General features: G+C 36.7%; 2 protein-coding genes across 5 annotated transcripts in view; one reads left to right on the plus strand and one right to left on the minus strand.

The window, feature by feature from the left end:
* FAM185A (family with sequence similarity 185 member A) overlaps positions 1 to 4,819 on the minus strand; it is an 88,988-nt gene extending 84,169 nt beyond the window's left edge. For both annotated transcript variants that reach the window (XM_074268457.1, XM_074268456.1), the window contains exons 1-2: positions 3,893 to 4,819; positions 1,974 to 2,083 (exon numbers count right to left, since the gene is read on the minus strand). In XM_074268457.1, the coding sequence (XP_074124558.1) occupies positions 1,974 to 2,083; positions 3,893 to 4,334 (552 nt within the window). In that variant the 5' untranslated portion in view covers positions 4,335 to 4,819. The remainder of the gene's footprint in view (positions 1 to 1,973; positions 2,084 to 3,892) is intronic.
* A 56-nt stretch (positions 4,820 to 4,875) lies between these two features.
* The window catches only part of CCDC146 (coiled-coil domain containing 146), a 168,612-nt gene continuing 148,587 nt past the window's right edge, over positions 4,876 to 24,900 (plus strand). The window contains exons 1-2 of one of the 3 annotated variants that reach the window (XM_074268450.1): positions 4,876 to 5,186; positions 22,962 to 23,170. In XM_074268450.1, coding sequence (XP_074124551.1) covers positions 22,982 to 23,170 — 189 coding nt within the window. In that variant the 5' untranslated portion in view covers positions 4,876 to 5,186; positions 22,962 to 22,981. Of the gene's footprint in view, positions 5,187 to 17,824; positions 17,946 to 22,961; positions 23,171 to 24,900 lie in introns of those variants that run through there. The other 2 variants (XM_074268451.1, XM_074268453.1) reach the window with 2 other exon arrangements.

Here is a 24,900-nt window from a genome sequence, read left to right on the forward strand (position 1 = left end):
GTAATTTTTTTCTTTTCCTATTTTCTAGTGAAATTTAAGATAAAAAAATTTTTTTTTACTTACATAGTCACAGTCTGGAAGTAAATAAACTGCAAAGACCAATGCGATAATGCTATTAATCACACTTAATGATTCTTACTAGAAGACTATCTTCAAAATCCTCATTGCCACCCAGTGGCCTGAAACAGATTTCTGAAACAATTTCAACCAGCAAAAAGTGATTAACTCACCATAGTTACACTGATCTACACTAGATTCCAGAAGTAATTCCTATTCTTTTCTGAAAAAAAGTCATTTGAAATAAGATCCAATTACAAGAGATGCTTTGAAACTATGCTAGAATAAGGAAAATTGATTTAAAACACATTTTCTCCAATAAAACAAAAAAATTTTTCCCCCCTGAGGCTGGGGTTAAGTGACTTGCTCAGGGTCACACAGCTAGGAAGTGTTAAGTGTCTGAGACCAGATTTGAACTGGGGTCCTCCTGAATTCAGGGCTGGTGCTCTATCCACTGAGCCACCTAACTGCCCCGAGTAAAACAAAATTTAAAGTTAAATAGAATTCTTATTTTCTTAAGGTATGTTCCATGCATGGTTACTTTGTTAAAAATATATTCATCTACTCTGAAAATAGACCCAACTTAGGGGCAAAAAAAGAAGAATGTTCAGAAAAGAAGTTCAGGCAGAAAAGCTATGTTTATAAAAATACAAATAAGAATTAAAAATGGGAAATCTTTAAAACAATTAAAGGTTGACAAAATAGTTAAAGATACCAAATTGATAGTGGAAAGCATACTTTTAACAAAATAATTACAGAAAACCTAAATAAAGTTACCTGATAAATAATCTTTTCAAGCATTAAAGGAAAAGTATCTGAGAAGTTTTTTTATTATTTATTTATTTATTTTTATTAAAACCCCTATTTTTCCTCACACTGCCAAGAAAGTCACAAATGTGGCATTTTCCTTGCTCTCTCCTGGTACTAGATAATACCCCCAGTCTGTCTTTCTCACAGAGTTAAAGATTTTGAATATGAAGAAGGAAAAAATTCTTCCTGAGGTCTTTCCTTAAGATTCTCTTAATGACAAGGATAATGTTAAATGACTCAGTTAATACTCTACCACTAAAAGTTTCAATATTTTCTCTAGTATTTAAAAAAAATCTATTTCAAAAGTTTGCTTATCTTCTAAAAAGTTATTTTTCTACATATTATTATAATGAATTGTCACTAAGAATAATACACATCTGATTCTTAAACAAAATTAAAATTTTCCTACTGGGTTAAAATATGTAAATTAATGATCAAATATTTGTTAAGCATTCATCAGAGTATTCTATAAATAATGAATTTCATAATACAGAAAGACCACAAATCCATTTTCATATAACTATTCAGGTATATATCTATTATATACAGTGAATGACTTCTATAGTTTTCATTCACTTTTTAAAAAACTAGATCTACAATTGCATTAGTGTGGGAAAATACAAAGGTAAGAAGAGCTCTCTCTACCAAAGAAGAAGGCAACTATTTTGCAAATTCAAGACAAAGAAATGCCTGCAGTATTGAAAGGGAAAAATGCCTTGCCAAGAGTCACATGGCCACTGAGTCAGTGAGACAATGATCTGAATCCAGACCTTTCTTAACTATCTGGTCTCAGATAGGCCATGCTGCCTCTGAGACTTCCAAAATTTTTTTTCAGAAAACATTCCTTCAGAAACTTCTCAAAATAGTCAGGAAGCAGTACTCACTGTAGATATAAGAAAATCAAAGAGCAATCCTCAAAACAGTTTGTCACCATTATATTTCCACCGGAATGGTTTGCTAACAGAGCTCACTTAAAACTAAAAATGAAGAATTTCTGACAAGTGAATGATGAGTATCATTAGAAAATCTTCAACTTACTTTCGAACAAATAGTTATTTGGTTTTGCGTTGTAATCAAGTTTAGGAAAATTTGACCGATATACATACCTTTACTGACTGCACTATGCTATTCCCTTGTTCAGTTTCTATTCTACAATCATCACATTCAGCTTCCTGGACCTTTACACATCCAGTTCCTGATGTCCTGATATTTAAATCTAGAAATGAAGAAAGAAAAACAAGTTAATACAATGACTAATAGGCATCCCTAGAATGACAGCTCTTGGAGAGCAAGGCAGTCAATATTGGGTGTGGCATAAAAGGCAAAGATATAACTGCAAAGCAGCACAATCTAAACAGACAACCTTCAGTGACAATCAGAAAGATATCTCCACTATTTTACCCTAGGTAATGACTAGGCAGAGAAGGGATGAAGTTACTTTTCCACTACTCATTAATAGATTACTTAGTTTGAGCTAGGGACCAGTCTAACTAATAATAATTAATTACAATAGGTCTGGACAAGGAATTGTGAAGTCACCTTATGTGTCTATCTCTAAGTATATATGGAATGATACTAAAAAAATATTTGCCAAAAGAATGAAATGCATCAAAAACAATGGTTTTTTTTGTTTGTTTTGTTTTGTACTATTGGATAATGAAAATTATTCCATGGTCTGATCTGAATTCCATTGCAGAATGAAGTAGTAACTAGGAAAAGCAGCCCTGTCTGTGTATAACTCCCGAATTCCAGTCATATTTACTAGCATCATGATCCTAGATAATTGAAGAAAATAAATTCATTTTCTGAGATTCTGAGAGATCTCAAGGGCAAATCTTAACAATACTCTATATTTAAATACTTCAAAAATCCAAAATTTGATCATTTTAAGACCTCTCCCCCTTGCTCCCTCTTTCTACCCCATTTCCCTACTGTTACAGTTTGTGACTTCTCCATGCCTCAGTGGACTGTCCTCAAGATTCACAGTGATTCTCTTTTCTCCCTCCCATAATTATCTGGAAATCAACTCTCAGATAATTTGCTTTCCTATAATTAATTAGATTGTTGAGACAACACTTATATTTTATCTACTGATCTAGGCCAGAAGCCTTTCCATTTGATAGAACTCTTTAGAATTTGCATTCCAATGACAAACTCCTAGAATCTAAAGTTACCCCATTTTTTGAAATAACTAAAAAATCTAAACTCTGCAGAGGATATAAGCTCTCTACCAAAATCACTTGCTCAAAAAGTTGTTTGTCCCCATATTCTGAAGGCTTTAAAACATATTTGGTGAAATGCAGATGCCACTGTAATAGAACTATACCAGAAAGGATGGTGGTCCTTTTGTCTTTATCAAACCCTATCTTCATTTCAATTTTAAATACTTTTATCATCTAGGCACATAATCATTCCCTTTGAAATAAGGTTAAATTTAGCAGAATGTGATTCTAAAAGGTGACACCTGGAGTCCGCAGTAATAAAACAGCAATCTGGAGCCAAACTGATACACTACAAGCTTCCATTTCCCTTAGCACTCATTTAGCTAACTGCTCAGGTGCCTAAGAATCAAAGGACATAAGTGTACAGCAGAGCCCCTTTACCTTAGCGGTCAACAAACGCTTAGGGGCCCCGTAGAGTCAATAACTAACTGTACAGGTCTTGTTGCTTTAGGAGCAAAAGATTTAACAAAATACGAGGGGCACACGTCTCTATTTCGGAAATCAAATAAACGTTTGCGCACGTTACTTTTAGGATTTAAAGAGATCACAAACGAAAAGCGCTTTGCAAACTTAAAGCGCTATGTAACTATTACTCACTATTATTATTGCTAATCATATTAGAATAGCAGGGTTGGGAGACCGTGTGCTGCAGAGAGGAAGATCTTTGGATCTGGAATCAAAGGTCACAGAAAACATATACTCAAGGTCCCCGGGCTTCACTTTCCCCAAGAGAACCTTCCCTCTTCGCTGTTTAAAACCCGGGGAACAGCGCGAGCCCTCACCATTGGCCCGTCTCGGCTTACCGAACTTCAAGGGGACCTTCACCTCCACCGAGGCCTGGTGGTCGATGCTGTCCGAGATGATGGCCATCTGCTTCAGGGTCTCGTCGTATCTCACGTGGATGCTGTCCAGGTCCAGGCTGCCGCCTTCCGCGCTGCTCACGGTGACCAGCACCCGGTCGGCGTCCGGGTAGTGGTAGGGGTCCAGGGGTCTCACGGCGATGTCGCACGGGAGCCGAGCCTGCAGCCTCCCGAACGGATTGACAATCAGCGTCCATTCCTTGAGCGGTGTTTTGCGAGCGACGGCGGACTCGCTCAAGCTGCTCCTCTCCAATAAGGTGTAGGGTCTGGCAGGACGAGCTCGAGGCAGCGCCGCGGGGGCCAGGGCGGCCCGAAGGCCGGCCCACACAGCGAGGGGGCCGAGCTGGGGGCCGCCTCGCCACCAGCCCGGGCTGGGAACAAACATGACCCCCGCTCACGCCCGGCCCGAGGTCACCAGAGCCCCGCGCGGGGGTTGCCGGCCGCGGCTGACCCAGCCACCGCGGACCCGGCAAGGCTAACGGAGCAAGGCAGATACGAGAGGTCAGCGGGGACGGCAATGAGCCCCAGGTCCCATAAATGGAGCCCCCCCAGCTACCGGCCAGCCCCGCCCGGTCCCTTCGTGCCCGGCTCGCGGACCACTAACAAGTCCTAGAAGCTGGAAGCAACCAAAGCCCAGGTCAGAATTCCCCTCTTCAACCGCACCGCGGCTTTTCACCCTTCGAAACCCCCCAATAACCTCGGGGGCAGATGGGACAGGTAGTTCGGAGCCGTGCAAAGAGCGTGAGGACCCGGGCACTGAGAAAACTACAAGTCCCAGAAAGCCCGCCCCGATGCAGGCAGGCGTATTGCTATGGGCGGAGGAAAATAAGAGGGGAAGTTTATTAGCTCTCAGCTGACTGGTTGTGTTCTGTGCCTCGAGCTCATTGGTTTGTGGTTATAGGAGGGTGGAGAGATCCTTGCCAACCAATAGGAAACCTGGAAACAACTGGTGCGTCGGCGTTTCCTGGTCTCCATGGATACAGGGGACGCGGCGGCTAAGGCCAGTGAGAGAGCTGAAGCTCCGGCAGTGCTGCGGAAGAAGCAGAAATATCCCAATTCCAAGCAGCCAGTACTGGAAAGAAAGGGCCAGGGGAAGGGGCCTGTACTGCCGAAAAAGTAAGAAAACGAGCCATTGGAGAACGGGGGGAAGGCGGAGTCCAAATCCGGGTCCTGAAGTCAAAAAGAGGAACTAAGGGAACATAGGCTAAGGAGAGCAAGAACTCCGTGAGCTGATGAAGTAAGGGGGAATGCCTAGATGTGTGCATCCATGTATATGTGTGTGTGCCTGGGTACGCACGTGGGTATGAAGGTATACACACACAAATGTTTGGACATTAAATATTCTTTTCCTTTTTCCTTATGCATTCAGTAGTGATGTGACTTGGGACGTTTCGCACTTCAGTTTTTTCATGTGGAATAGGAGGCCGGTTTGTAATCTCACATTTTTCCATTTTTCGAGTCCTAGAGGCTATGAAGGCAGTCCGCCCTCACTTCCTCTCCTTTCCAGCCCTCATTCACAGAGTCACAATGTATTACTGCTGTTTTGCTAACATTAATAATTACAGCATCACGTATGAACTTTAGAAGTTCCACTTGTCCCAGAAAGTGAAAATGAGGACGCTATAGAAGCCAAAGGGAGCATGTCTTAAGCCTGGATAGGTGCTGGATCCTGAATGATTTTGCTGACCCATCCCTACGTATCCAGAGTTGCTTTAAGTTGTTTTCCCTACTTCATTCTCCCTGTGTCTTCCTCACCATCAAGAACTATGATCAATATTTTTGCTTTAAGATGAATTAATTATTTACAATTTTAGACTTCATTACCTTATTTCACTTAGAAAAATGTGTGACCATATCGCTTTTTAAATGATCATTAAAGTATATTTAAGCATTTTAAAATTCAATAAAACTTCACGACTTCACATAAATGTTAAAATCATTACTCTACATAACAATATATTCCTTTTCTGTGATGCAGCAAACAATCTCTGTGATGTGCTTAGTTATAGGCAAGAAAAGTCAGCCATCACTATCATACTTACCACTAAAGCTTCTGTCCCAATAATAAACTCAAATCTGAAATAAGATGGAAAAGAAATGCATTTACTGTGAAGAATATTGAGAGTATTCAAATCAAGTGTACTAAGCAGCGAAGCTACTTTGTACAGAGAGCAGCTCCCTGGAAAAGTCTGCAGGGATGCGTATCAGTAAACGTAAACATTCAAATCTGGGGAACCCAAAACACAAGTATTGGGTGGATCCAAGACCTGTGGAATTTCATGGTGGCCAGTCAGCTTCCCTGAAAGAGGAGTCCCGGGAAGCTATAAAAACATAACATAATGTCTTTCAATAAACACATTTCTAACTAACATGATAAAATGTTTACCTAAATATCCCCCTTTAAGCAAAATGAATATCTGAGAACATTTTTCCAGATAGTTTTAATAATTCACTAGAAAAGTAATAACTATTTCTAAGATGTTATCATACTCCTGCTATTTCTCCTTATTTTTCCTTTAAGTACAAGGTAGTGTAATAGATAAGAAGCTAAACTTAGTGTCATGAAAATGAACCCTGTTTCTGATATTGTCTGAGTAACCTCGGCCAAGACACTTCATCTCTGTTCTGTAGGCAACATTCTAGGACTTTTCTACTATAAGTCGTAGATGGGTTGTAATCTATTTTTAATGGGAAATTTTGCCTAAAGTCAATACATCATAGATTCCCTTTGTGTTTTCCTCAGTAGCCCCCTTTTTGTTAACAATTGAAGTTTTGGAGAAAAAATAAAGCAAGATAATTCTACCCAATGCTTTGAGTTCATCAAGCATAACTATGCTTCAATGTTTCTATTAAATTTTCAAATAAACTTTGAAAAACGAATCATTAAATGTTGAGCTCTTGAATAGCCTGAAGCAGAGGGATTCTGAAGATGATAATACTTCCTGAGACAAGCAGGGAAGGGCATTGATGGGAACTACTCAGCCTTTACAGTCTCCTCCCTCCCAGGTCTTTGGAGGCTCCACTTTATGCAATCAGAAACCCAAGTTGTGGTATCAAAACACTGAAGTTACATTTCTCCTATAAATTGCCCCTGCCATCTTTACTAAATGTGTTTTGGAGTTAGCTCACTACAGTATCTTCTCACTTCCTTTTCCCCATGCTTTCTTGTATCTTTTTCCTTATTATAGCTAACTCACTCTTAGGATGCTGTCTCCTCTAAGGATTTAGCCTCCTATTCAATGGTATACTCCAACCTCATGGCATGTTCCCTTTCTCCTGCCTATGAATTGGATCTACCTAATTATAACCTTACCTTATTCCACCTCTCCATGCTTTACTCTTGTCTCTGTTCTTCACCCTCCATAAGATTTCTATTCTCTCAGTCAACACTTTCTTGAGTCATTACCTTTGCTCTGGCTTCATTTTTTTCCTCCTTCAACCTCAATCCAGCAGTTAGCCATTTCAATTCCACACTGTCTGCTGCTCTTAAATCTCTCGTTCTCTTGATACTACCAAGCCTGCTGATACCCTATCTGCCTGGAATGTATATCCTCCTTACCCCCACTTCACAAAGTCCTGTTCTTCCTTTTGAAGCAGTTTAAACACCATCAAACACCATGAAGCTTTTTCTGGTCTCTCCAAATGCTAGTGCCCTCCACTCTGCTAGTAATTATTTTTTATGTTTTAACTTTATATTTATGCTTTATATACCCTAATAAAACGTAAAATTCATTGTAGCAAGAATCTTTTATTCTTCATACAGTGCCTCCTTCAATTCTGTCATGTAGTTGGAGTTTAATAAATATTTAGGGATCATCTGATTTTTGAGGATTTTAATCGGTCAATCATGAAGTCCTTTGATTTAACCATTTTATTTCTTGCTATCTGCTGTCACTCCACTTTCTAAATTGGACCTCCAGACACATTCCTGGGAGAAGCTAAGGCAATCTGGGAACTACCTGGTACTATTCAGCTTTCTCTTTACCACCTACCCTTCAGCTGTGTGAATATCTTTGTCAGTTCTGCTTTCAATCTTTTGTTTTTGAAACTGTAATCAAATCAATACTATTTTTAGTATTTAGTATTAATTTTGTTCCACACCATCTTTCTGCCTTCTCTGACCCAAATTCCCATTCTTGGCCATTACTTTCTTATTTATACCATATTCCATCTACCATTAGAACATAAATTCACTGACAGCAGAGACTTTTGTAAGCTAGAGCTTGGTACCTATTAAACTGTTAATAAGTGCTTTTCACTCATTCATTGACAGGGCAAAGGAATGAGAAAGGAAGTGGGAAGAAAGCCTGGTTCATCCGATGGCTGATTCTGGAACTGTTCGCACAGCTTATCATAGTGATGGCAAAGGGCAAAGTCATGCTACCCATCTTTCCAACTTTATTTCTCATCTTTATATGTTCTGTGATCCAGACAAATGGTTCTCCTTAACTATTCCTCACACATAACATTCCATCTCCCATCTTCAGGCCCTTGCAGAGGCTGACTCTCATTCCTCTGATACATTCCCTCCCTTCCCTCCTTCCCTTTTCCTGTAAGAAATTTGAGTTTCCTTCAAAGTCTGACCAACATGCCATCTTATATATGAAACTTTTCCTATTCCTTCAGGCCCCTATTACTAAGTCCTCCTACTATGTATTTGGTTTTTGTCTGTTTTATATACATTTTAAATAGGTACATGTTGTGTTCCCTCATAGAACGAAAGATCCTCCCAAGTGCTGTGCCTGGAACAGAGCAGGAGCTTAATGCTTGTTTGTTGATTGGTTGAGTTCTCTGTCTAGTTCTGCCATTTGCTACATCGCTAACTTTGAGATGAGTCATTCGATGCTTCAGTTTCTGGTTCTATGAATTTTTCCTCTGCATGTTCATGAGGCTATACAAAGAAAAAATTTCTCGAAATTTGTGGTCTGAATTTCTAATTTAACTCTTAATTTTTGTGCTCATCTCCAGTCCCCAAAATACACCACGATTGAAGTAGACAGGTTAACATTCACATGCCTTTTTGTATAGTATTTTGTGTATTGGGATGTTTTGTGTTTGTGAGATAAGTCAGTTGCCTAGCTTTATAATAATCCATTACATGGATTCTAGATACCTAGCACAATGCTTTGTTACATTGATGTTTGTTATATTGAATTTAATTTATATAGGCTAGCTGACCACAAGTTTAGTAATTCCGGAGCTCTCACATTTGCTCTGCATTAGTAGTAAGTTGCCACAAGGTGGCACTTATGTTTTGCTCAGTTATATGAGGAAGACTTCTATTTGTGTTTGAAATGTGAATGATAGAAAATAATTTTACATTAAGTTAAGGCATTTTATGTTTATGCTGTAGCTTGAATCACAAATATTATATAGTGGAACAAGTATTAAATTTAAAATAAGGGAAATTAGATTTTAGTCTTAGTTCTGCTACTATTTCTCTGTGTGACAAACTTGAAGAAACTGTCATATTGTGTCATTTTTACATTCACAACATTTCACCTAAATGGTCCCCCAATTTGTTAACCTTCAAGCCTAGTCACCTCTTTGCCGGACTTTTGTAGTATCCTGCTAGATGGTCTCCTGTTTTAAAGTCTCAGCTCACTCCAGTCCATCTTCTAGTTAGTTATCAAAAGTGATTTGTCTAAATATCAGGTCTGACTGTAGGTCTGAACCTCATACTACTGCTGCCTCATTCAGTTAACTGCATGCAGTGATTCCTTATCACTTCCAGGATCAAATATGAAATCCTCTGTTTGGCATTTAAAGCCTCTACAACTGGCTCCTTTTTACCCTTTTAGTCTATATTTTAGTCTATATATATTTTTTTTAGTCTATATTTTAATACTATCCCTCCATTCTCTATCCCAGCTATGCTGAATTGTAGAGTATATGAAAAAGAATGATAACATGTAAGAAGTCTGAAAAGGGAAGCTTCAACAAATTTAAAGGTTTTAAATGTCATGTATAGATGTTTTATTTGATCTTAGAAACAATAGGGAGTCACTGAAGTTCCTCAAGAGTTGAGATGATCAGAACTGTGCTTGAAAAAAATTACTTTGATAGATATGTGGAAAAACGGATTGGACAAAACAGATTTGAGGCATTAGTAATGACAGCATTAGTACCCTGGATACCTTAGAATCAGCAGGAGTCAGAATCAGCAAAAGTCCTTGATCTTTATTTTTGGTCAAAATGAGAGGAAAATGGACACAGGAATCCCCTCACATCCTTTCTCTCCACTGCCAAAAAAGTCACTCCCACTTGTCTTACTCCTCTTTTCATTCTCTGTATACACCCACAGATTGAGCCAGCATAGGATAGTGGGCCAGGTCATTCTCCAAGCACATGCTAATGGAGTATTGTCCAATTGGTAATTAGTCTCAAGTGCTTGGACCTCAGTGCAACTAAGTTTTCAACCCTTTACATCTCCCGTTTTCTTTTGTTTTAGACCACAGGTGGTCACGCCACCCCTGACTTCTCAGGGAGGTAAGAACCTCAAAAAGGAGGTGATCACGCCCTCCCCAACTTCTCAGGAAGGGAGATGAAAAGTACCAAAGGGAAGTGGGGATTGCTAGCGGATTTCTGGGCTGAAGGGTCTTATTAGAAACATCTAATCAGCATGGGAGGTATTACACAAGCACATAGCAATAAAGCACAGGCTATTAGTGATGACTCCCCCACAGCCAGTGCAGACTCGATGTGGTGTAACAAACATGAATTGTAGATGCAAGTAGTGATATAACAAACACTATAAATCAACATGGTGTTGTAAAAGACTTCCAGAAGTCCTAGAAGGAGGGTATGTAACCATCAGTTATACATACACTTTCTTCAGCGGCCAAGAAATAGTCCAAAACCAATCTATTGTCCATTGCTTCACATGTCAGGGAATCCAATGATCCCCACAAGTTTTTGAAGTCCTGCAACAGTCTTTTTATATGTTAGGGAATCCAATGATTCCTGCAGGTTTTGAAGTCCTGCAACAGTCTTATCATTTTTCAGAAAATCCAATGATTCCTGAGGGCTTTCAAGTCTTACAAAGTCTTTTGATGTATCAGAAAATCCAATGATTCCTGAGTGTTTTGAAATCCAACAATTTTTGATGTCCATGAGTCAAATGCCATAACTGCCATACTCTTTAAGTGATGGGCACAGCCAGCGACGGAACCACCCAATGTTTCTTGAGTCTTCTCCTTTGCTTCAAGAGTCTGCTCCAACTCTCTCTGATGGACGAGGCAAATACAGCTCGTTGGCACCCATCTGATTCCTTATACATCTGTAGAGATACAAGCAAACCCTCTCCCCCAAGCAGTTAACCTATTTGGTCCTTTCCATTCACCACTCTCTGGATCTCTCCACATCACCTGGTGATTATCTAAAGATAGTGGCAGGCCTTCAACAGCAGTTCTGCCTAAAAAACCAAAGTACTCATTTTTAATCTTAATTGTTGTAAAATGTTTTTTCCCCACAGATTGATGGGGATTTTTTCAACTATAAAAAATAAAACTCCTGTTTCACCTTCAAATATCCATCTCAAAGGGGTAACACTAACTTCAGCTGCTATTGATCCTCCTACCCCAGACATATAGTTGTCTGCCTTAATCTTTGGCCAGTGACTGGGCCAGTTGGCATCTCTAATGATTGTATGATCTGAACAGTGTCTACCAATCCTTCTAATAGTATGCCATTTATATAGATAGTGAGCATAGTTGATCAGCTGTCATGGCTGCTGTCCGGTATATTCCTGGATTTTGCTGCTTGGAGTCAGAATTTGGGCGACTATCACCAGATTGCTTATTAAGCGTCTGTATCAGTAAGCCTGGGTGATAAGTCTCACATTGTCTACTTGTATTAGTGACTGGGATATTATCTACATATTCCCCAGTTTCCCACATCAGTGTATGGATGGACACTGTTTGTAAGTATTCTCAGGAGGTGAAATGGTCAAGTCTACTGTACCTGGAGGCAGAGAATACATCTGTGAAAGTAGGGTCCTTGGTCCACACGTTGGGCACCAAATGTAATGACCATGTTAGTACCCTGGATACCTTAGAATCAGCCGGAGTCAGGATCAGCAAAAGTTCTTGATCTTTATTTTTGGTCGAAATGAGAGGAAAATGGACACAGGAATCTCCTCACATCCTTTCTCTCTCTCCACTGCCAAAAAAGTCACTCCCACTTGTTTTACTCCACCCTCTGATCCCTCTTTTCATTCACTGTATACACTCACAGATTGAGCCAGCACAAAATTCTCTAAGCATATGCTAATAGAGTATTGTCCAACTGGTAATTAGCCTCAAGTGTTTGGATCTCAGTGCAACTCAGTTTTCAGCCCTTTACAGGCAGGGATGCTAATTAGAAAACTATTGCATTAATTCAGGCTAAAGATAATGAGGGCCTAAACAAAAAAAGGTGATCTTGTGAGTGAAGATAAGTGGACAAATGAAAGTACAATCTGTAAAATTTAGCAATTGATTGTAATTGTGGTATGAGTTAAAGGAAACAATGGAAAATTCACATCTGGTTAAGTAAAAGGATAGCGGAGCTCTCAAAGGAAACAAGGATAAATAATTTTTCCAATATCTAATACTTCTTCACCTTGGATCAGGACATAGAAAGGTTCTAATAAGGGATGCTATTAGGATATAGACCCAAGTAAAATAATAGAATAGAGATAGCTGTCAAAAATGGGTACCCTGGGGAAAGTTGAAAGTATAAAATAGGTAGAGATGGAGGAAGAAAGAGGGGTAGACCAAAAAATGGAGGTTAGAATGGACCTGAAAACAAATCTTTGCTTACTTTACAATTTTGCCTAAGATTACCATGGGTTCTAATTATTTCATAAGTTGACACCTCATTTCTCAAATAATGATGTTTTCCTTTTTTCTCCCTAGCCATTCCACATAAAAGTCAGATGGCATTTTGTGGTCTAGAATCCATTTTAAACAATATATTAAAAACTTAATATTATACATTAATTCAACAGACTAAACTTGAAGTTATTTATTTACATTTAAATAAATATGTTTCAATGAAAAAAATTTTAACTCTGGAAACTGCTTAAATTTTGAGAATACTCTTTATGTTAAAAAGAGAGTCTATAGTCATTTTCTTTAATCCCTTATCAGGATTCCTTGTCTACTTACTCTCATTTGATTTTCTTCTTTTTAGAGTATATTATCCCAGATCTTCCTGATTGTGAGGCTAGCTTATATCCACTATACTAGCTCATATGGAAAATATACAAAAGCTCTTTTAAAGGAAAATTTGTTTATTCTTATACCAATAGGAAGTCAAGTGGGAAGAATAGTTTTACCTTGCTTTGATGGAGGGGTACTGAAAGGTGATAGGAATGAGATGGGGAAGACTGGAATCTCAAAATTTTGGTCTGAGGTTCGAGTAGGTAATGGAAAATGAGCCAGTAGTGAGTTGGTTGCAATAGGAAATTTGTTACCCCAAATTGGATATAATTATGAGCAACTGACTCACTGATCTGCTTAAGTGATAATCTGCTTATTGTCTAAAATGCTATTAATTAGAGAAATGCAAATTAAGACAATTCTGGGGTGCTACTTTACATCTCTCAGATTGGTTAAAATGACAGGAAAAGATGATAAATGTTGGAGAGGATGTGGGAAAACTAGTACACTAATACATTGTTGGTGGAATTGTGAAATAATCCAATCACTCTGGAGAGCAATTTGGAACTATGTCTAAAGAGCTTTCAACCAGTGCATACTTTTTGATCCAACAGTGCCATTACTAGGCCTGTAAATCAAAGCAATCATAAAAAAGGGAAAAAGACCCATATGTACAAAAATGTTTGTGGTAGCCCTTTTTGTAGTGGCAAGGAACTGAGTGGATGCCCATCAGTTGGAGAAAGGCTGAATAAGTATGGTATATGAATGTTATGGGAAATTATTGTACTATTAGAAATGATCAGCAGGATGATTTCAGAGAGGCCTGGTGAGACTTAGAGGAAATGATTCTGAGTGAAGTGAGTAGAACCAAGAGATCACTGTACACAGTAACAGCAAGATTGTGTGATGATCAGTTGTGATGGACTTGGCTCTTTTCAACAATGAGGTGATTCAAGGATGGAAAGTGACATCCACATGTAGATAGAGTACTATGGAGTCTGAATGTGGATCAAAGCATCATATTTTGACCTTTGTTTTGTTGTTTGTCTGCTTGGATTTTCTTTTCTTTCTCATGTTTTGTTTTTCCTTTTTGATCTGATTTTTCTTGCATAGCATGACAAATGTGGAAATATGTTTTTTTTAAAAAATGTACATGTTTAACCTATATTGAATTGCTTGCTGAATTGGGGAGAGAAGAGGGAGAATAAAGAGGGAAAAAATTTTGGAATAGAAGGTTTTAAAAAGGTAAATTTTAAAAACTATTTTTACATGTATTTGGAAAATTAAATACTATTAAAAATAAAAATAGAAGACATTGTAAGACAAACAAGCAAACAAAAAGAAATGATCTGCCAGAATAACAAATTTATTTTCAATTCAAGGAAATTATTTGAATGTGCTTACCTGGTACTGAAACAGAGTGAATTTATTTATTTTTCACTTCAACTCCATCACTTGCGAAGCCAGTCAGCAGGTGACTGAGAAGAAAAGTTGTGCTATAACTAGAGGTAGGGAAGTCAGGAAGAGAGACAGTTTTAGAGAAAAAAAGAGATATTTTTAGTTTTTGACAATGTTGAGTTTTTAAAATGCTGATAACATTCAAGCAAAGACATATGAAATAAATAATTGAAAATAAAAGGGACACAAGGTTTTGCTGGGATTCTTTTCTTTTTATCTCAACAAATCTGTAGTGTTTGCATGCTGCAATTCACTACAATAGTATTAATATAAATATTCAGAAGTGATTACATACCACCATATCTTTTGGGAATTGAACTCCAAATCATTGATTTTTCTTTTTCTTTTCTTTTCTTTTCCTTTCTTCCTTCCCTCCTTCCTTCCCTTCTTCCTTCCTTTCTTCTTCCCTCTCTTTCTCCCTTTCTCTCCCTCCTTCCTTTCCTTCCTTTTTTCCTTCCTTTGTTCCTTTCTTTCACTTTCTCTTTTTCTCTTTTTCTTTTTTTCTTTCTTTCCTTTTCTCTTTTTCTTTCTTTTTCTCTTTCTTTCTCTTTTTCTATCTTTTTCTTTCTCTCTTTCTCTCTTTCTTTCTTTTTCTCTCTCTCTTTCTTTCTTTCTTTCTTTCTTTTTTTCTTTCTTTCTTTCTTTCTCCTTTTCATCCTTCCTTTCTGCTGTATTATAAAGAATTATGTTCAGTGATTGTGATAGCTAAAGGAACAATGAGTACTTTCTTTATTCCTATTTTCATAAATCTTAGAGTTCAAAAATAAAAACAGTTTAAGGGAAGGAACACCTAAATTTACATGAGAAAAGAAGAAGGAAGTCTTAGCAAACAATGCAGTTTTTACTGAATAATTGCCTAACTGACCACTGTGAAGCTTCCTATTTTTACACACACACACACACACGCACGCACACACACACAGAGATAGCTGATTATCTGTCACTATGCATATATTCATATATTTTTTGCTAGAAAGAGGTTTTTATTAATATTATTTTAACATTAAAAAACAAATGCAACAATGCATCAAGCTTCCTTTCAATGCTCTACAAACAGAATTAAATACCACTGTTTGATGTCACTTTTAGGTACAATTAGAATTAATTGGCATCCTATCCTGAGTTTATGTAATAAAGATCATACTAAACAACTGTTCCCTAATATCAGGCATAGGCATGTAATTATAAGTAGTAAATACAATAAAAGTTAAGAATAAAAAAGCCAGATACAAAATGTGTGGAACCTTAACTACAGATAACCAGAGTACCTAGTACTGATGGGGCTCTAGTGACAGAGAATTGTGGAAATCCCCTTTTGGTTGGCACAGGTCCTTCATGAAAGAATTCTCAAACCTGAAGAGTTTTAAGTGGCAAAAATGGAAGTTTATTGTTGGATGAGAAGTCAGCTTTGCTAGAAAAACTGACTTCTTCAATGGCAAAGTCCTATTAGGGAAATGGAGGCTGGCACTGAGAAGAGAACCGTCTTCACAGTGGGCAGGGTCCTGGCAGGTGATTTGCCTTAGAAATGGCCCAGCCTGAGAAACACTCTCTCACAGACTCCATGGAGTCTGAGAGGCCAGGAATCAAGGGGACAGAATTGCAGAGTGCTAATTACAGATCAAAAGGGAACACAGTTTCACACCCCCATCAATACATCTCATATAGAGCAATGCATATCATAAATACACAATTGCACAGTGTTACTAGTGTCTATGGAATTATCTAAACATGTTTAAAAGAGAATTGGAAATAGCTTCGTTCAGACAGTACAGACTAGTAACATTTTTCTAGTTTTGTATTTTCATTATCATGATAGATATTGGCAATTAAGACAGAATAATGTGGCAATTAAAAAGGTTTGAGACATACACATAACTTCTGAGTAATTTAATTATTTTATTAATAAGCCCAGCACATTACTACTAACAGGAGGGTCATTTGGCTATCTCTTTTAGACCAAAAGGCACTCATGGCAGGCTGCCTCACAGTTTTTATACCCTCTGAAGAGTGGGTTCAGGGAGGGGCTAAGTGACATGTCACCCTTGGTCAGAGAGACTATCTTTATATCCAGACCACCCTGAGCCTTGAGCCATCTATTCAAAGACTTGATGCCCCACCCAAGCCTGAGCATAACACAATAGCTACTCTACCAGGCTGAGGTCTTAGTCTAATCTCATTCATCAGCAATGTCTTTCATTGATTATTAATAGTGTGTGCTAAAAAGCACCCCACACACTATTAATAATCAATGATTTGGGAAGATCCAGAGTTCCCCCTCCCTTTTTCTAAAGTCCTGATTTTAAAAGTTCAATCACTTGAAAGACATTGCTGATGAATGGAGGAGGATGTCAAGGAGTTTGGGGATGAAGAGGAGAGAAGACGTAGCTCACATCAAATGGCCTCAATTTTCTCAGTAAATAAGGGCCTAAGTGCTGCTGCACTGAGAAGGAACATGGGGAAAGTAGAAGAGGCTAGGCAAAGTTTACAAAGAACTTCTGCAGACAATCAGACAGAGTTGGTTAAGATTAAGACTGCCTTGCTGCAGTGAAGGTTTATCAAAGTTGAACACGAAGAGGTTTTACTAGGAGTGCTATAAAAGGAAGTCGGTATTTTCTTGACAAGACTTGAATCCAGGTCTTCCTTGCTATAATATCACTCTAGCCAATATACCACATTGCCTGACTTTTATTTCTTCATTTCTTTTAGTAAGCCTTTCTTTGGATACCATGTCAGAGTAGGGCTAATGGTGGTCCAGTTGGTAAAATGGAACTTTGTAGTTGTGTATCTCTATGTATGTGTGTGTGTGTGTGTGTGTGTGTGTAACAGAGAGACAGACACTGTAGTTTGTATTATTTTGAATATGTGTATTCTTCTTAATTTGCATAGTGCCTAACATTTAAATGGTGTTAAATAAATGTTTGTTAATTGATTACCTCATCATAGATTATGTTCTTCCATTTTATTTGTTGATCTCTTATTTTTATGTTTCATGTTGTTTTTGAATTGATTTTATTTTTTAAGTTAAATATATACAATTCTTTTTTATGTTAAGCATGGTAATATACATGTCATCAAATATAGGCATATTTACAAATATATACATATATTTATATAATATTCTTACTGCAGAAGAAAAATCAGATCAAAAAGTAAAAAATAAATTGAGAAAGAAAATAAAATTCAAGCAAAGTGAAAGAGTGATGTTGCAATCTACCCTCAGTTCCCACAGTCCTCTCTCTGGTTATAGATGTCTCATCATCACAAGATCCTTGGAACAGGCCTGAATCATCTCATTGATGGAAAGAGCCATGTTCATCAGAATTGATCATTGTATAATCTTGTGGTCATGTACAATGATCTCCTGGTTCTGTTCATTTCACTTGGCATCAGTTCATGTAAGTCTCTGTAGGTCTCTCTGAAATCATCCTGCTGCATTTCTTACAGAACAATAACAGTGAATTGATTTTAAAGGTAGTTAGCTCAGTTAACTAGAACCTTGGACACCATCTTTATCAGAAGTTTGAACCCAGTTTTGAACATGTTAAGTTTCATGTTTCCTGTGTTAGTCAGATATACATGTAAAAATATATAGCAAACAGTTAAAATATGGTATTATGGTATCTTGGGACTAAGTTATGGATATAAAATTCTTGATTTCTGTATAGAAGTAAAAATTGAATCATGGTGAGATTTTTGGTCAAGATGGCTACCAGAACAGCAGCAGACAGATCAGCTCCCCATACCTTCTCCAGAAAAAAAACTTTAAAAATACATCACTTTGAATCAAGAAATCCAAGGAGAAATTTCACTAAATAATTGATTTCACTCCATAACTATCCCAAATGACAACCAAAAGCCTCTGAGCATTAAAGAAAAGACTTCAGTGCAAAAATAGTACAGGCAAATAAATTGCCAGCCTACCAGTGGGTCTAGAGATAGGAAACTCATGTAAGCCTTCAAAGCTTTATATCTAAAGGCAAGGAGACCAAAAGATTTCCCCAAAATGTTGCAAGGTATATGAAACCTCATAGCTGGGACCTTGGAAACTATGAACTTCAAAGATCCAAGAAGGGACAAGCCCCACTAGTAAGAAGTAAGCAAAGGATATGAAAAGAAAAGAAGCAACCATCCAACCCAAAACACAAAGCCCAAATTCTGGAACTGAGATTGGAGAAATGAATAAACCTAATAATAATAATAATAATAATCCATGACAAAGAGTTATTGTTAATCTACAGAAGCCCCCAAATCCAGCATAGAAGGGGACTAGAATACCATAACAACTATAAGGAGAGATTCATAGGAAAAAAATTATATTTTCCACAAGGATTATATGACTACCTAGAAGAAGTGTAGCAATTAAAAAAAAAGTGAGGGAAAGAATTGAAAGGGGAAGAAGGGGGGAGGGAAGGAGAAAGAGAGGAAAATAAGGAGGGAGGGAAGAAATGAAGGAGGGAGACATGGAGGGAGTGATACAAGAAGGGAGAAGAGAGAGAGGAAGGGAAGGAGAGGGAAAGATAGGAGAGGGTGAGAGGTTGGGAGGGAGGAGGAAGAAGAGAGAGGGGAGAACGAAGATAAAGCATTTATTAAGCTTCACTGTGTTCCAAGCTTTGTGCTAAGTGTTACAGGCTACAAATACAAGCAAATAAGAAAGTCCCTATCCTCAAAGAGGTTACATTTTAATGAGAGAAGTACTATAAGGTAGGAGAAATAATAATGTGGCAAATGAGGAATAGTGGAATCTGGAGAGATTCCAGGTGAGAGTGAATTATTGGAGAATAGCTTACAAGAAAAAATAGTTACATAAGTACAAACTCCCTGAAAATGAAAATAAACCAAACAAAAAATAATTACTCCACAAGATGACAAGAAATATAAGAATAAAATAAAAAATTGAAACAATAGAAGAAATTATAAATGTAATATTTGATAGCAAGAATAACAGACATGGAAAACAGGTCAAGGAAAGCCTGGAGCTGATGCTGAGTGAAGTTAGCAGAATCAGGAGAACACTGTAAACAGTAACAGCAAGATTGTGTGAGGATCAGCTACAACAGACTTAGCTCTTCTCAGCAATACTGATCGAAGACAATTCCAATAGACTTGTGGTAGAAAATGCTACCATGTCCAGAAAGAGAACTATGAAAACTAAATGCAGTTTGAGGCATATTGTTTTCACCTTTTGTTTGTTTGCTTTTCCTTTCTCATGATTTTTTCCTTTTGTTTTGATTTTTTTTTCAGAACATGACTGATACTGAGATATGTTTAAAATAATTGTACATGTATGACCGATATTAGATTGTTTTCTATCTTGGGGAGAGGGGAAGAGGAGAAATTTGGAACTAAAAATCTTATAGAAATGAATATTGAAAACTATCTTTGCATATAATTGGAAAAATAAAATACTATTGAAAATTTTTTAAAAGGAAAAAGAAACATAGAACAAAATATATATTGAAAGAATCCAATGATCATCTCCTGAAAGAAACCTCAAAAACATAAGTCCTAGGAATGGTGTCCTCAGAATTTAGAACTTCCACATCAAAGAAAAATTCTTTAAGTGTCCAGAAAGGAAATTCAAGTACCAAGAAATCATTGTCAGGATCATATACAAAACTTTGTTGCATCTATAAACAAAAAGAGAACTTGGAATATAATATTTTAAAAGGCAGAAGGTAGTCACAACCAAAAATAATTTAACTTGCAAAGTTGAGTATAATCCTCTAGGGAATAGACACACAGACACAGACACACACATTATTGGAATAGAGTACTTTAAAGCATTTCAGATTGAAAGACCAGAGCTAAATATGAGCTTTTAATTGCAAATACAAAACTCATGAGAAAACTAGAAAGATAAATTAATTACTTGAATAGCTGGAAGGAGCTGAGTGATGATGTAGTACTGCCATTCTAATAACTAGAGCGAAAACAATGTCCCTTCAGAACTTAGCTGTTGTCAAAAGGGTATTAAAGGAATAAAATTTTAAAAAATACACACACTACTGAGCACTTGGGGGATAGAATAGTAAAAGCAATACACAGTTATGTAGAAAGGAAGAAACTGTATATTTCTTAGAATTAGGAGGTTGAAAAAAAGAATACATGAATATCAAGGAAGGGATAAGGGAGTAGGCATATGAACCTTACTCTTGTCTGAAACATCCTAAGGAGATTTGAACACAGATACCCCAAGAGAAATAGTTTGGAGTAAAAATACATCAAATTCAATATATCATCATCAGTTGTTGTTGTTGTTGTTGTTGTTGTTGTTGTTGTTGTTGTTGTTGTTGTTGTTGTTTTGTGGGAATGGGGAAGGTACAAAGGGATGTTAATATCAAGGAAGAAATAGACAAAATAAAATAAATTTCCTAACCTTAAGTGGAAGTTTAAAAATTGAAAACAATACAAGTAAAAGGACTGGAATTGAGGATGATATCTTTAGGTAAGTTGGATAATGAACAAATTGTGGTATATGAATATAAAGAAATATTATTACTCAATAAGAAATAATTTAAAAGATTTCAAAGAATTCCTGAGAGTATGAACTGATACAGAATAAAGTGAGCAAAACCCAAAGAACAATTTATAGAACATAATAAAGAAAAATTACTTTGAAAGACTTAAGAATACTTAAAAGTAATGACTTTTCAAGCCTTTATAAGATATATCATAAAGTATGTTACTCACCTTTTAACATAGGTGATGGGCTCAAGATGTAAAGCATACATTTTTTGAGCATGGCCTCTCTGTGAACATTTTTTTTTGCTTGACTGTGCTTACAAAGGGGTTGTTACAAAGGGTTCCCCTCCACATCTCTGTTTTTAATTGGGGAGATGGAAAGAAATGACTTTGGAGAAGAAAAAGGATGTTATCAATTGCATTGCACCCAAAAAGAGGATCACTGAAATATATTTTTTAGAATGCATTGTTATGATGGAAGTTCAAAAGAAAACATGGATATGCCAGAGAATTTTGAAACGATCATGTGGAATTTATTATATATTTTAAAAAGGTGACATGAAGTGGTATATACATTTAAAAAATGGTATTAATCTTTATCAGATTGTTTGCTGTCTTGGGGAACCAGTAAGAGAGCAGATAAGGAAACAATTTGGAACAGAGTATTTTGCAAAGGCGAATATTAAAAACTAACTTTGCACATATTTGGAAAAATAAAATATTATTTTAAAAATAAAATAAAATGCTAACATTGTGGGGAAAAGTGGTATGAAAGGGAAACATTTTATAAAATCTTAATTTTTTTGTGTTCATCTGTATAATTCAAAATGTTTATCATTCTTGGTGTTTTAATTCATAACTTTAAAAAATCAGTTGAACCAGGGAAGTGGATAAAATCACTGACAATCTAGAGAGAATGCCAGAATTTTGGAGGGCACCATTTAAGTGTAGCTCATTTAATCTCTGAGGATCCTTATCCCAATTCCAACTCTCACCAACAAGTTGGGTTTCCAGAATTAGACTGACTACATATCCCCATCAGGATTCTAGGACTATCCCTGAAGAGTCAGTGGTAATTCGGTAATCATCTTTATCACAAAAAGATGGTAGCCTCCAGTGAATAGCAATTAATTTATAAAAGGGATATTTGCTAAGGCCAAAAACAGAGCTACAAATATTCCTTTCAAAAGAGTAACATACTCTTCCCATAAAAACTTATAAAATCTGTATAATATGTTGTCATGCTTACACAGCACTTGCTACAAGGGAGTAACTTATAGCACTTTATTATTGGAAGTCCTTTTTTCTCACTTGTGGGAGGCTTAAGAAATTCCACTTAGACATAGTAACTGTGTCCTTTTATCCTCAGTTTATTGGCAGATGTGCCAGGATACTGATGAGGAGATTGGAAATCCAAAATCCTCTAAACTGTTCAGGGTTCTTCAACTCATCCTCTAGCCTAAAGAAGGGGGAAGAAGATCTGCCCAAGTGTGGAGTCTTTCTCAAAAACTTCTCCCCATGGTGGTTCCTCTTCAGGAATATGTTAGAAGGCCACACTGGCTCTAATTTCTGGAATTTACTTCTTCTCAACACTGGCCCTGATGTCAGGAACACTTATTTTCTGTATGATGTGTTACCCTAGGCAATTCACTTAACCCTGTTTGTCTCTTTTTTCATCTGTAAATATTTTTTCTCTGTAAAATGAGCAGGAGAAGGAAAGTGCAAACACTTCAGTATTTTTGCCAATAAAAGCCCAAATGAAGTAACAAAGAGTGGAACAGAACTAAAACAACTAAAAAATAAAAACATGCTGAGCACCATGATTACAAAAACAAAAAAGTCTTCTCTCTGTCCTGTATACTACATTATGCCTCTATTATAAATGAGAAAGTTTTTAAATAATGAATATGGGAGAAATGCATTCATTATTTTTTTCTTTTATTTCTTAGAGTTGTGAAAATTGTCAAAAATGAATAAGGATGGTTCCAATTCCAGTGATTCCGATGAAGAATCTAAAAAGTCAAAATCTGACAAATCATCCATCCCTTTTTTAGAAGCTCAAGCAGAGTTTATTGCTGCCGTTGCACCTACAATTAATATTCAGGATGAACGCACCATTGACATAACTACATGTCCCGCATTTAAATGTCTAGATGAGGTATGATTTTCTTTTTATTTTATTATAGTGTATTGGGTTAATGATTTTTAAGCTTTTTTTTTAAACCCAGGGATGGGAAGTGAGGGGTGGGAAATATCTCCAAATCTCTAATGGATCTTTTCAAAGTGGGATATTTCTTCCAGTGATGTAGATCACAATCCATTCATCACTACTCAATCTGAAGGACTCTTGTTTATGTTCTTGTGTCAGTTTACCACCAAGGATCCACCAAATATACTATAGTCTTTCCTTGAGACTATTTTTAGTCTATATTTAAAATTTTTCCCAATTATATGTAAAACAATTTTTACATGTTTTTAAAACTTTGAATTCCATATTCTCACCCTTTTTCCCCACCCTCACCCCCTTGAAGAAAGGATATATGAAGTTATGCAAAACATTTCCATAAAAGTCATATTGTGAAAGAAAACATAAATCTCTCCCCCCAAAAAAAAAATCCAATACTCAAGAAAAATAAAGTGAAAAAATATGTTTCAATCTGTATTTAAACACAATCAGTTCTTTCTCAGGTGTAGATAGCATTTTGCATCATAAATCCTTCTGAGTAGTTGTAGAACAGCAATGAGTAGTGCAGAGAATTGCAAAGTCATTCACAGCTGATCATCCCACAATATTGCTGTTACTTTGAACACAGTACATTTCACTTTGCTTGAGTTCATGGAGAACTTTCCAGGTTTTTCTGAGAGCCTCCTGCTCATTTCCCATAGAACAATAATATTCCATAATAATCATGTGCCACAATTTATTCAGTCATTTCCTAACTGATGGACATCCCCTCAATTTCCAGTTCTTTGCCCTGAGAAGAGAGGTGCTATAAATATTTTTGTACATATAGATCCTTTTCCTTTTTTAAAAAATCTCTCTTGGGATTCATGTCCAGTAGTGGTATTACTAGGTCAAAGGATTTACATGATTTTTATAACCCTTTGGGCATAGTTCATATCTTTTGATCTTTCCTTGAAACTTTTTGACAATGAATGTATATACCACTGGAGCACCAACCTGCCTTATCCCTCACTTTTTCAATGTGACTGACTCATTTTCTTTTTTGATCATGCATTTCTTTGAAGACATCCTTGGTATTTCTATGTAGTTCCTCATTTATGATGTCTTGTAGCTTGCATCTCCTTTGCCTTCTGGGTAATCTGCAGCTTCTCTTTTTTAAGATACTGTAGACTTTTACAACACAGCCATTAAGTATCGCCAGAAAAAAAAAAGATCAATATTTTTTAATTAGCCCTTTGTTTCCAGAAGTTTAGGATCATTAAAGTTAATTTTGCAGTTTCCTAAAGCAATCCAGCCTGTTCTCCTCCTGTTAATTCTGAATTCAATTCAATACACACACAAACACACACACACACACACACTTATAAATGTACATGCACATATAGACATATACACATGCAGATTTTTACATATACACAATAGACAGTGCATATGTGTGTTTATGTATATACATGTACGTACCTATGCATATATGCATATACACATAGAAATATACACACATCCCAATTGATCAACTCTATACGTTGTCCAGTCAATTGTATATAATAGTTGGAACAATAACTATTTTTATTTACTTTAGTTTTTCTTATATGAAAATTGTAATCAAAGTGTTTGAAACTCATGTAAGTTTCTTGACCATTCTAGAATTTGATGTAGTTAGCACAACTTGTCATTCAAACAGGAGCATACATTACCATCTATAT

This window comes from Sminthopsis crassicaudata, chromosome 5, assembly GCF_048593235.1.
Source record: "Sminthopsis crassicaudata isolate SCR6 chromosome 5, ASM4859323v1, whole genome shotgun sequence".
Classification (NCBI taxonomy): domain Eukaryota; kingdom Metazoa; phylum Chordata; class Mammalia; order Dasyuromorphia; family Dasyuridae; genus Sminthopsis; species Sminthopsis crassicaudata.